This window comes from Orycteropus afer, unplaced genomic scaffold (genome assembly GCF_000298275.1).
Source record: "Orycteropus afer afer isolate SDZICR_OR568_19922 unplaced genomic scaffold, OryAfe1.0 scaffold00177, whole genome shotgun sequence".
NCBI classification, from domain to species: domain Eukaryota; kingdom Metazoa; phylum Chordata; class Mammalia; order Tubulidentata; family Orycteropodidae; genus Orycteropus; species Orycteropus afer.
The window spans coordinates 5415600-5428575 of record NW_006921764.1 but is presented as its reverse complement, the minus strand read 5'-3'; the positions used below and the strand labels follow the sequence as shown (position 1 = coordinate 5428575).

Sequence of the window (12976 nt, the reverse complement as noted above, 5' to 3'; positions counted from 1 at the left end):
TGCCAGAAGAATGAACAAATCTGTCTTGGAACAAGTGCAGCCAGAATGCTCCTTTGAGGTACAGATTGAGAGATTTCATTTCATGTATTTTTGGATATGTTATCAGAAAGGACCAATCCCTGAAGAAGGACATCATGCTTAGTAAAGTAGAGGGCCAGCAAAAGAGGAAAATTCTCAATGAGATAGACTTACACAGTGGCTGCAAAAATGGGCTTAAACATAGCAATGACTGTGAGGACGGCACAGGAGCGGACAATGTTTCATTCCATTGTACAGAGTCACTGTGAATTGGAACTGACTTGACAGCACCTAACAACAGCCATAAACAATTTGAAAATGCAATTAAGAAAACAAATCCATTTACAATCGCTTCAAAATGAATACAATACTTAGGAATAAATATAACCAATGAAATGTAATACATATACATTGAAAACTACAAAGCATTGTTGAAAGAAATAAAAGATATAAATAAATGGAAAGATATCCTGTGTTCACAGATTGAAAGATTTAATATTGTCAATCCTCCTCAAATTGATCTACAAATTCAATGCAATTGCTATCAAGTTCTAATAGCCTTTTTTCATTTTATTGTTTCAGAAATGAATGTGCTGATACTAAATGGAAATGTAAGGGACACAGAATAGCCAAAAATCTCGAAAAGGGAGAAAAAAATTGGAGGATTCACACTTCCCAATTTCAAAACTTTCTGTAAAGCTATAGTAATCAAGATAGTGTGTTACTGACATAAGGATAGACATACAGACCAAGGGTATAGAGCTGGAGTCCAGAAATAAACTCATATATTTATGCTAAATTGAGCTTTGACAAGGGTGCCAAGACCATTCAATGGGAAAAGAACAGTCTTTGAGGGACAACTGGATATTCACAGGCAAAAGAATGAATTTGGACCCAACTACCTTATACCACATACACAAATTAACTCAAAATGGATCAAAGACCTAAATATTAAGAGCTAAAACTATAAAACTCTTAGAAGACAATATATGTCAAAATCTGCATGATTTTGGATGAGGCAGTGCTTTTTTTTAGATATAATACCAAAAGCATAAGCAATCAGAGAAAAAATAGATAAATTAGATTAATTAAAATTAACTTCTGTACATCAAATGTCACTACCCAGAAAGTGAAAAGACAATCAACAAACTGGTAGAAAATACCTGCAAATCATTTATCTGAGAGAACCTAGTATATAGGTGAGATTATATAAAGAACTCTTATAAGTAAACAATAAAAAGACAAATAATCAACTAATAAAAGGACAAAAGAATTAAATAGACTTTTTCCAGTGAAGATATACAAATGGCCAATATTAGCACATGAAAAGAAGTTCAATATCATTATTCATTACGAAATTTAAATCAAAACCATTATGGGATACCACTTCACACCTAATATGATGGCTACAATCAAAAAATGTGGGAGGAGGTGGTGAAAATGGAACCCTGCATTGCTGGCAGGAATGTAAAATGGCACTGCCATTGTGGAAAACAATTTAGCGATTCTTCAAAAAGTTAAGCATAGAATTACCATGTTGTTATTGTTAGGTGCCATTGAGTCAATTCCAACTCATAGCAACCCTATGTACAACAGAATGAAACACTGTCTGGTCCTGCACCACCCTTGTGATTGCTGCCCATTTTGTTTAAACCCATTTTGCAGCCACTATGTTATTAACCAGGAGCTCTGGTAGCGTAGTGCCTAAGGCATTTGACTGCTAACCAGAAGGCTGACGGTTCAAACCCACCAGTCACACCTTGGAATGAAGATGGGGCAATCTACTTCTGTAGTGATACTGCCTTGGAAACCCGAGGAGGGGTTGCTATGAGTCGGGTCCAACTCAACGGCATGCAATAACAACAACAACGACAACATGTTATTAACCATCTTGTTAAGGGTCTTCTTCACTGACCCTCTACTTTACCAAGCACGATGTCCTTCTTGAAGGACTGGTCCCCTCTGATAACGTGTCCAAAGTACACTGCAATGAAGTCTCACCATCCTCACTTCTAAAGAGCATTCTGGCAGTACTACTACCATGAGAGACATTTGTTTGTTTTTCTGGCAGTCCAACACACATTTACCATAATTCAAAAGCATCAATTCTCCTTTGGTTTTCTTTATTCACTGGTCAACATTAAAACTACCCTACAACCCAGCAAATCCACTGCAAGGTATCTATCTGAGAGAACTGAAAACACAGGTTCACTCAAAACTTTGTTTTTGGAGACCAAGAGAGAAATTATCCAAGGACATGACTGCAAGGCACATGTCCAACAGCAACAAGAGAAGGTAAGGCCTGTCTCATGGTTGAATGCTTACTGGTAAAACATTAAATATTGAAAGTAGATGTTATTCCAGCAGTCCATGTTTGCCATCATGTTGGAACATTTTATACTTTGGGTCACTGTGCCCAAGTAAACATTTATTGTTTTACATTCATTATTCCTGAGGAGGCTTTTGTGATTGTTCCAATGACCATCTGTGGTCCTTGAGCATGTAGAGGAGTAAAATTTTAACTACGTAGAAAATAGTTAATTGCACAGATTCCAAGAATAATGATGTAATCATGTGTAAACGTATAAATAAAACAGAACGAAGATATCAGGGGTCGCTTCACAGAAAATGTGGGGCGTCTACCTGGCCCCCGTTTCTCTTAATCCTTTTGTGTTGCCCTGTTTCTTGACCTGTGCTGCCGTGCTGGACGTGGCAAGTGGCACCTGAACAGGGACCTGAAGCAGCACAGCAGAAAGGACACCCCACTGAGCGGAAATTGAGGCCTCAGTAAAGCAAGAAGGGTAAGTGCGGGTGAATTTGGTTGCTTTAAGTTTTCACTAAGCCAGGCTAAAAATATGAGGAATGCAGGATCCCATGAAAGGGATCGTCATATTTCTGTTCTTAAAGGATTGGTCCAAGCCTGAGGTTTCTCAGTATCTAAGAAGCAATTGGAGGAATTTTTACAGTGTGTGGATCACTGTTGCCCTTGGTTTCCTCAAGAAGGGACGGTTGACTTAGCAGCCTGGGAAACCATTGGTCAACAGATGAATGAGTGTTTAAAAGAGGATGGGCCAGAGGATTTTCCAGCACATGTATTTTCAGTCTGGAGCATTTTACAGCTGTGCTTGGAGTTGGCCGATTGCCCTATTGCAGGCGCATATCCTAAATTACAAGAGTTAAAATTGAAAGAAGAAATGGACAGGCAAAAGATAGAAATTGAATCCTCAGAAGTAAAGGAGGAGAAATTATATCCTTCCTTAAATCCATTTTTAGACCAGCCTATGGCAGCTGTTACTATACCCACTAGCACTGGAATTAGTAATAATGATTGCACAACATTGAGAATATACTAAAGTCACTGGGGTGCATAATTTAAAATGGTAAACTTTATGTTACATAAAACATATTTCTATTTCAAAAGGATCCTAAATACTAAGCCTAATAGTTAAAAGTACAAGTAAACAGAGATTTCCTCAAGGAAAACAAACAAACTGATCATTAGAACTCATGCTAAATGCAGAGATATGGTATTTGTGGGTTACCTACCTTTGTCATTCCTGTCCTTAAAGTTAGAAACTCTAGGAAACTTGTAAACACTAATCTAATAATGCTATGTATGATGAACCACATATACACTTACTCCCCCAAAAGACATGGCACTTGTTCTTTGATTTATTAATTGTTGTTGTTAGGTACCATCGAGTCAGGTCTGACTCACAGTAACCCTGTGTACAATAGAACCACTGCCTGGTCTTGTACTATCCTCATAATCGTTGCTATGCTTGAGCCCGTCGTTGCACACACTGTATCAAACCATCTCATTGAGGGTCCTTCCCTTTTTCCTTGACTCTCCTCTTTACCAAGCATCATACCCTTTTCTAAGCATTGGTCCCTTCTCACAAGATGCCAAAGTGTGAGAGATGAAGTCTGCCCATTCTTCCTTCTAAGGAGCATTTCGGCTGTATTTCCTCTAAGACCAACGACTTATTCATTGCAAAAACCCTTTCAACAACTTAAATCATGACTCTACACATGGACCTCACCATACAGAATACAGAAAAATCAATTGACTACAGCTGTGCAAAGAGACAATTGAGAAACTCGCTATCATCAGTAAGAACAAGGCCAGGGACCGACTGCAAAACAGACTATCAATCGCTCATATGCAAGTTCAAACTGAAGCTGAAAAAAAATTAATAGAAGTCCAGGACAGCCAAAGTATGACCTTGAGTATACCCCACCTAAATTTAGAGACCATATCAAAAACAGATTGGACACACTATATACTAATGACCGAAGTCCAGATGAGTTGTGGGATTACATCAAGGATATCACACATGAAAGCAAAAGGTCATTAAAAAGACAGGAAAAAAAGAAAAGACCAAAGTGGATTTCAGAAGAGACTCTGAAACTTGTTCTTGAAGGTAGAGTAGCTAATGCAAATGGAAGAAATGATAAAGTAAAAGAGCTTAACAGATTTCAAAGGACATCTCAAATAAAAAACAAACTAAAATATTATAATGAAATATGCAAAGACTTGGAGTTAGAAAACCAAAAGGGAAGAACATGGCTGGCATTTCTCAAGTTGAAAGAATTGAAGGAAAATTTCAAGATTTGAGTGGCAATATTGAAGGATTATATGGGTAAAAAATTGAACAACACAGGAAGCATCAAAAAATTAAAAAAAAAAAAAAAAAGAAAGGAAAGAATACACAGAGTTACTGTATCAAAAAGAATTGGTCAACATTCAACCATTTCAGGAGGTAGTATATAATTAAGAACTGATGGTACTAAAGGAAGAAGTTCAAGTTGCTGAAGGCACTGCCAAACAATAAGGTTCCAGAAATTGACAGAATACCCATTGAGATGTTTCAACAAACAGATGCAATGCAAGGCTGGAAGCTCTCACTCATCCATGCCAAGAAATTTGGAACAGATACCTGGCCAACCTACTGGAAGAGATCCCTATTTGTGTCCACTTCAAAGAAAGGTGACCCAACAGAATGCAGTTGTTTTTTTAAAAAAAATACATTTTATTGAATATAATTTATGTACAATGAAATACACAAAACTAAAATGACATGTGTCAAAGCATATATATTTTTTTTTTTTTGCAGTGTTCCCACCCCTCCCCTTCTACCTCTGGCAACCAACAAAGAAAGTTTTCTTCCATATATAAGCTTTTCCTTGACCCTCCACAACAATGAACTAATACTATATTTGTCCTTCTGTGATTGACTTATTTCACTCAGCATAATGTACTACAAGTTCATCTATGTTATGCTGTGTTTTGCAGACTCTACATTATTCTTTAGTGCAGAATGCAGACATTTTTGAACATCATTAATATTACACACAAGTAAAGTTTTGCTGAAGATAATTAAAAAATGGCAGCAGCAGTACATCAACAGAGAACTGCCAGAAATTTAAGCCAGATTCAGAAGAGAACATAAAGCCAGGGATATCGTTGCTGATGTCAGATGGATCTTGGCTGAAACCAAAGAATACCAGAAAGATGTTTACCCATGTTTTATTGACTATGCAAAGGCATTCAACTGTGTGGATCATAACATTCTTTGTAAAGAATGATAATTGCAGTATACTTACTTGTGCTTGTGAGGAACCTGTACATGGACCAAGAGACAATTGTTTGATAAAAACAAGGTGATATTGCATAGTTGAAAATCAGGAAAGGTGTGTATCGAAGTCATATCCTTTCACCATACTTATTCAAACTGTATACTGAGCAAATATGAAAGAAACTGGACTATATGAAGAAGAATGCAGCATCAGGATTGGGGGAAGACTCATTAACAACATGCAATATGCAGATGACACAACCTTGCTTGCTGAAAGTAAAGAGGACTTGAAACACTTACTGATGAAATAAAAGACTACAGCTGTCAGTATGGATTACACCTCAACAAAATCCTCACAATTGGATGAATAACATAATAAACAGAGTTAAACAGAATGAAGTTTTCAAGGATTTCATTTTACTTGAATCCATTATCAATGCCTATGGCAGCAGCAGTCAATAAATCAAATGATGCATTGTGTTAGGCAAATCTGCTGCAAAAGACCTCTTTAAAGTGTTAAAAAGCAAAGATGACACTTTGAGGACTAAGGTGTGCCTAATCCAAGCCATGGTATTTTCAATCTCCTCATATGTGTGTGAAAGCTGGCCAATGAATAAGCAAGACTGCAGAAGAACTAATACCTTTCAATTATGGTGTTGGCGAAGAATATTAAATATACCATGGACTGCCAGAAGACAAACAAATCTGTCTTGGAAGAAGCATAGCCAGAGTGCTCCTTGGAAGTGAGGATGGTGAAACTTCATTTCATGTACTTTGGATAAGTTTTCCTTGGAGAATGACATTATGCTTGGTAAAGCAGCATGTCAGTAAAAAAGAGGAAGATCTCCTATGAGATGGACTGGTACAGTGGCTGCAACGATGGGATCAAACATGGCAACAGCTGTGAGGATGGTGCAGGACCACACAATGTTTCATTCTGCTGAGACAGAACTGACCCTATGGCACCTGACAACAATAACAACATATTTGAATTTAAAAGTCATACCAATAAAGGTACTTATCCTGCAATTTTTATTAACCCTTTTTTTGTGAACACTTTACAATTCACTTGAGCTCCTGTTGTTGTGTTGTTGTTTGCCGTCGAGTCGGTCCCAACTCATAGCAACCCATCCTTGGGTTTCCGAGGCAGTATCACTACGGAAGTAGGATTGCTCAACCTTCCTTCCGAGGAGTGGCTGGTGGGTTTGAACCACCAGCCTTCTGGTAAGCAGTCAAGTGCCTTAGGCACTATGCTACCAGAGCTCCTAGCAAAATGTAAAAAATTAAGTTAATCGCTGAGACCTCTAGAGAGAGAAACATTAGCTCATCAGTTCAATGCCTAGAAATGAAGTACTGTCATTGACGTGAATTATTTAGTCCTACAGTGACCTTTGGGACAGTCAGAAGAGGTCTTCTACAGAGAATGAGAAATATACAACAATCTTACATCCTTTCAGAAGCACTAAACTGGAAACTAGAGAACTGAAAGCATTTCCTCTTCCTTTTGATCTCTAGAAGTTGTATGTGCCATTAAATCAACTACCTTGGCAATAAAGATCAGTATACTTGGACTAAAATACAGTGTAAAGTGAAGGGGGGAGGGGTCAATAGCAATCCATTATATTTACTGGCTAAGTGTATCAGCAACATACCAAAGAGTGGGAGTGGCCTGCCCTGTATGTAGGCAATAAGGGTATGTACTGTCAGTAATGAATTTAAAAACAATAATAAAATCAACTAAAATCAGTTTGTTTTTTTTTTTACTATCACCATGAGCCAGCAATTCTAAACAATTATCAGTGATAAAATACTCCACTTTCAGTGTGGATTGCTCCCACTGCCCTAACATTGCTATGCTACTGTTCCTATAACATCAGAAATTCTGAAAGAAAAGACAAAAAAATAAAATTATATATATATATAAACACACACATGCTTTGGAAAAAAATATAGACAGACAGCTGGATAGTCTGAAATTTAGTCATAGAGCTACCACTTTAGTCACTGCACAGATGGTTCTGTTGACTTAAAGCAAATGAGAAAATATGTCAGTGATTATTTAGTAGAGTATGACTTTTCACAATGAATTGGCAAAAGCATTAATGCACTTAGATAATCAAGATGGCAGCTGTTGTTTACAAGGTAAATTTAAAAACTATGAGCACACATCACTTAACTTTCTATTATTTCTGTAATTATCTAGTTAAAGAGAATTTACTAGTAATTTAGACTTGTGTCTTGGTAGAATAATTCTGGATGAAAACATTAATTAGCAAAGCACTGGTCCAGAACCTTCCTAAAACTAACTTATTTAGGAAGTCATATATTTGAGGTATTTTAAATCTGCAAGCTCTTTCTCTCACTACCAAGTAAAAAGCTTAATATATTTGATTTAGAATCTGATTTTCTAATTATTTCACATATATTTAAAGTATAAATTTGTGTAGGAAAATGAGACATGACATTTGAGTCCTTAAATGGGAAAGACAATTAGAAGTAAGAAAAACAAAATTATCCTAATAAACATTAAATTAAATAAAAATAACAACAGCAACACTTACCTAAACCTTCAGATTCAAAGAGGTAAGTCTCATCAACCCCAATGTGCCTGCACCAATGAAGGAAGTTTGCAGTATTGTCTCTAGCAAAGAATGAGCCTGATGGAGCATCTTTCTTACAGGGCACTTTTCTCATTGGAAAATTCTGGAAAAGAAAAAGCAAAAACCTTAAGAATTAATTAAGGGTATTTTCATTAGATAATCATTTTAATATTACAAATAAAAGTTCAGTACATTGAATGTAACTAAAAAGAATACAACAGTAAAAGAAAAAGATGTCTTCAAATATTATTTTCATTTCCATTAAGTATATTCTAGAAAATGACTCCTAGGAAAACAATCTGGTCAAAATCAGCAACAGGATCAAGCATTTCTAACCTTGCTCTTTTTAAAATAACACAAGAGTCTTAATTAAAACAAAAATAATGACATTTTAATAATTCCAAAGAATATCCCTACGGTACATCTCTCCATACATAGTTCAATACAAACACAAAAGTTTCATTATGTTAAAGGTTAACAAACACATTCATTTTCACTTACTTCCTTACATGCAGATTCATAAATTTCAGATTCATGGTTCTCAGCTTCTTGAAACTACCAAATAAGGAAGCAGTAGTCCATTCTCAATTCAATCTTTGAAAACTGATGGTGTAAGTTTTACAGAATCTTGATTTTTTTGACTATCTGGCTCAAAAGTATTTAGATTATCTTCTTGATGCTGAGAGTTTTTTACTGTTTTTTTTTTTTTTTTTAATTTTTCATTTGAATAAGCAATTCTTATATGATTTTTTAAAAAGTGCAGTAGGGAAAAAGAAGTCTCCCTCCCATCTCTACCCCTCAGTCCCTCTCCTTGAAGATAACAACTATTACCAGTTCCTTGTATGTCCTTCCTGTTGCTACTATAAAATAGCCTTGTGAGGTTCCCCAATTCTAGATATATGACCACTGCAAAAATAGAACAAAACAATATAGCCACATACAAAGATGGTTAATATAACCAGGAATCGTCTCATTCACATTTGATAAGGTATCTCCATGCATATCTATACATACATCTTTATCTACAAAATGTTTTATAATATGTTATTCTGCTATCTAATACATATGTATGCACAAATGCACAATGTGCCCCCCAAAGAAGATGGTCCCACTTCAGCAGTACGAGAGCATCCAGACTCCAGACTCTTGAAAACATCTGTATTTGATGGAAAGAGAGGAAAACTTATCTACTTCGGATCATGACTTCTGAGTCAATGAAGGAAATCTATCTGAAAAATTAATTACTTAATATTTATAGAATTTAACATGAAGATAGGAGAACATAAATAAGATTGTAATAAAAACTGTACTAACTGTGCTAAATATATGCCAGGAACTATTCACAAGCTCTTTTCTCATTTAATTGTCACAACAATCTTATAAAGAAGGCACCAGTCTCATTAAGAAGGGCTAGCTGCTAGACAGCTACTATGTACCAGGCACTATGCTAGGCACCATATAACCATTATCACATTTAAATTCATTGAGCCTTCACAAGTAAATCCTAGGAGATAAATGTTAACACTGCCCTTTGACAAATAAAGATATTTTTCCAGATGCTCAGAAAGCTTAAGCAAATTATCCAATCTCATAGCAAGCTGGGATATAAGTTTACAACCTTGTAGAAATTATAAGAAATGTACATAAACTAATTATAAAATTACTACTCTCTTTTCCCAGCCCTCCCTCCCTCAAACATTGACTTACCCCTGATTCTTCAGAATTGCCTGTTTTCACCATGTCCTGAAGAACAGCAATCAGCTGGCATAATAGTACTCCATTATCAAGTTCTTCCAATAATCTTTCTGCCTTAATTTCAATGCCTAAAAACATATTTTAAAGTTATGATTCTTTTATAAACAGTAAATTCAAACAATATGATAAAAATTTAGTTAAAGAGAATCATATTATAGCTGAAATACCATGTTGTTGATGTTATGTGCTGTTGAGTAGGACCTGACTCAGCGACCCCTCCTTGGGTTTCCCAGGCAGTATATCATTACGAAAGTAGATTGCCCCATCTTCCTTCTGAGGAGTTGCTGGTGGGTTTGAACCGCCACCCTTCTGGTTAGCAGTCAAGTGCCTTAGGCACTATGCTACCAGAGCTCCTTGAAAGAGATGGCCAGGTGTATGTGGCAGGGAGCAGCTGGTGGGTTTGAACCACCAGCCTTGCACTTGGTAGGCAACTGCCTTAGGCCCGAAGCTATCTTCTAGGGCCAGAGATACAATAATACTGAAATACTAAATATCTGATCAGATCCCAAGTACTTAGAAGGTAGAGTTAAAACACACTGTCAAATTAAATGAAACACAATTGAAACAAAAATGTCTGTGCTGTGGAAGTATGGAAAAAAGAGAGAAAACTAACACCTATTTCATCTCATTTTTATAAGACCTAAGTATTTTATTTTTCAATATTTACTGTTAAGGCTCAGTTTTGATTCATTGTATATTGCTACTGCTTGTACAAGAGAAAGATACCCTATAAGTGATGGACTTTTTTGCACTTTATAAATTACAGACAATAATATAACAAACATGCAGAGAATACCACTTTTCACCTCTAAAATGCCTCTTGTTGTTTGGTGCCGTCGAGTCATCTCTGACTCATAGTGACCTTATGCACAGCAGAACAAAACACCACCCAGTCCCACACCAGCTCCGCGATCCCTGCTATACTTGAGCCCATCGCGGCAGCCACTGTGTCAATCCATTTCGTTGAGGGCCTTCCCCTCCTTTGTCGACCTTCTCTACCTTACCAAGCATGACATCCTTCTCCAGGGAATGGTCCCTTCTGACAACATAACCAAAGTAGGTGAGATGAAGTCTGGTTATTCTTACTTTCAAGGAGCATTCTGGCTGCGCTTCCTCTAGAACAGATTTGTTAGTTCTTTTAGCAGTCTCTGGTACTTTCAGCATTCTTCTAGAGCACATCTCAAGAGCATCAATTCTTCTTCAGTCTTCTTTATTCATTGTTCAGCTTTCACATGCGTAAGAGCCGATTGAAAATACCATGGCTTGTGTCAGGCGCACCTTAGTCCTCAAGGAGACATCTTTGCTCTTCAGCACTTGAAAGAGGTCCTTTGCAGCTGACTTGCCCATTGCTGATGTCCTGACTGCTGCCTCCATTAGCGTTGATTATAGAACCAAGCAATGTGAAGTCTTTGACAACTTCAATCTTTTCTCCATGCATTGTGATGCATTATTATCATATAATAAGAGAGACCAATTGTTGCATCTAGATGGCCATTTACAAGCTTTAAAGCCCAGCTGCTACTCACCAAAGTAGGATATAGAACAATGTTTTTGTGTAGTATGTTATAGTTTTTGTGTAGTATTATTATTATTATAGATGCATTATTATCACATAATGAACTTTAAAAATTATCCAAATCATGAAACTGGTATCAGATGACTAGAGTGCATGTTTGGTACATATTTAATTATTTTGGGATGGTCACAGATGGGCTTCAGGATGTTTCTTCTCATGAAACCTTTAGAATGCTATGTGAAATTCTGTATTTAAAAGTGAACTTTTCTGGGGAGAAAATTCAGAGCATTCATCACATTCTCCAATAGAATGAAGAACTATCAAGAATGCCAAGTATTTTCTAACTCAAGACCTTTTCTTAGGTTTCATATGCCTCTCTACTCCTAAATGCCTTAGAAATACTAATCATTTTAACTACAGTATATACTGCACTCAAAAGCCCATGCCTTATACAGCAAAATATAGATCTAAAAATTAGACCTATATACTTTTTTAAAAATTATTTTTTTTATTATGATTTGGGTAAAAGTTTACAGAGTAAATTCATTTTCTATACAAGAGGTCAAACACATTTTGTTTCATGAAATTGATTGCAATCCCCAGAATGTAACAGCTCTCTTCCCACTTCCTCCCTGTGGTTACCTTTTCCCTGTGTTCTTCTTTCCCATGCATTCTTGCCCTCTGGGCCATCTCCCTGTGCAACTACTGCACTTCTGACCTCCCTTGATTGATTGTTCTTACAAGTGTACCTACCTGGTGTAAATGTTCAACTTATATGCCTGTCCTGGTGTAAATGTTCAACTTATATGCCTGTCCCTTGTTTGGCTGGGAACCATGGGAGTGAGTTCAATTCCAGGCCAAAGAGTGACTAGGAGCCATAGTCTTGGGGGTTTCACCAGTCTCTATCACACCAGTAAGCCTGGTCTTTTTCATGATTTTAAGTTTTGTTCCACATTTTTCTTCCACTCTATCCAGGATCTATCCAGGATCTCCTGCACTGATCCCTTTTCCAGTGGTTGACAGTGGTAGAGGGGCATCATCTAGTTCTTCTGGTCTCATGATCATGTGTGCTGAGGTTCACATGGTCCACTAGTCTCTTGGACTAATTGTTTCCATGCGTCATTGGTTTTCAACATTCTTCTTTACTATGGATGAGGAGAGACCAATTGCTGCATCTAGATGGCCACTTGCAAGCTTTAAAGCCCAGCTGCTACTCATCAAAGTAGGATGTAGAACAATGTTTTTGTGTAGTATGTTATGCCAATTGAGCTTGATGTACCCTATAACCAGGGTCCCAAACCAACAGGCCCAACAACTTGCTCCCTCAGGGTGGTTGGCTATAGCTAACAAGTTATCATCACTTTGCTCCATTGTTGTTGTTGTTGTTGTTAAGTGCCGTCGAGTCGTTTCCGACTCATAGCGACCCCATGCACAGCAGAACGAAACACCGCCCAATCCTGCGCCAGCCCCACAATCCCTGCTATACTTGAGCCCATCATCGCAGCCAC

General features: G+C 37.0%; 1 protein-coding gene across 1 annotated transcript in view; it reads right to left on the bottom strand.

Moving 5' to 3' along the window:
• GAS2L3 (growth arrest specific 2 like 3) overlaps nt 1-10018 on the bottom strand; it is a 39750-nt gene extending 29732 nt beyond the window's left edge. The window contains exons 1-2 of the mRNA XM_007947208.1: nt 9905-10018; nt 8159-8300 (exon numbers count right to left, since the gene is read on the bottom strand). Coding sequence (XP_007945399.1) covers nt 8159-8300; nt 9905-9937 — 175 coding nt within the window. The 5' untranslated portion in view covers nt 9938-10018. The remainder of the gene's footprint in view (nt 1-8158; nt 8301-9904) is intronic.
• Nucleotides 10019-12976: the final 2958 nt, after the last annotated feature.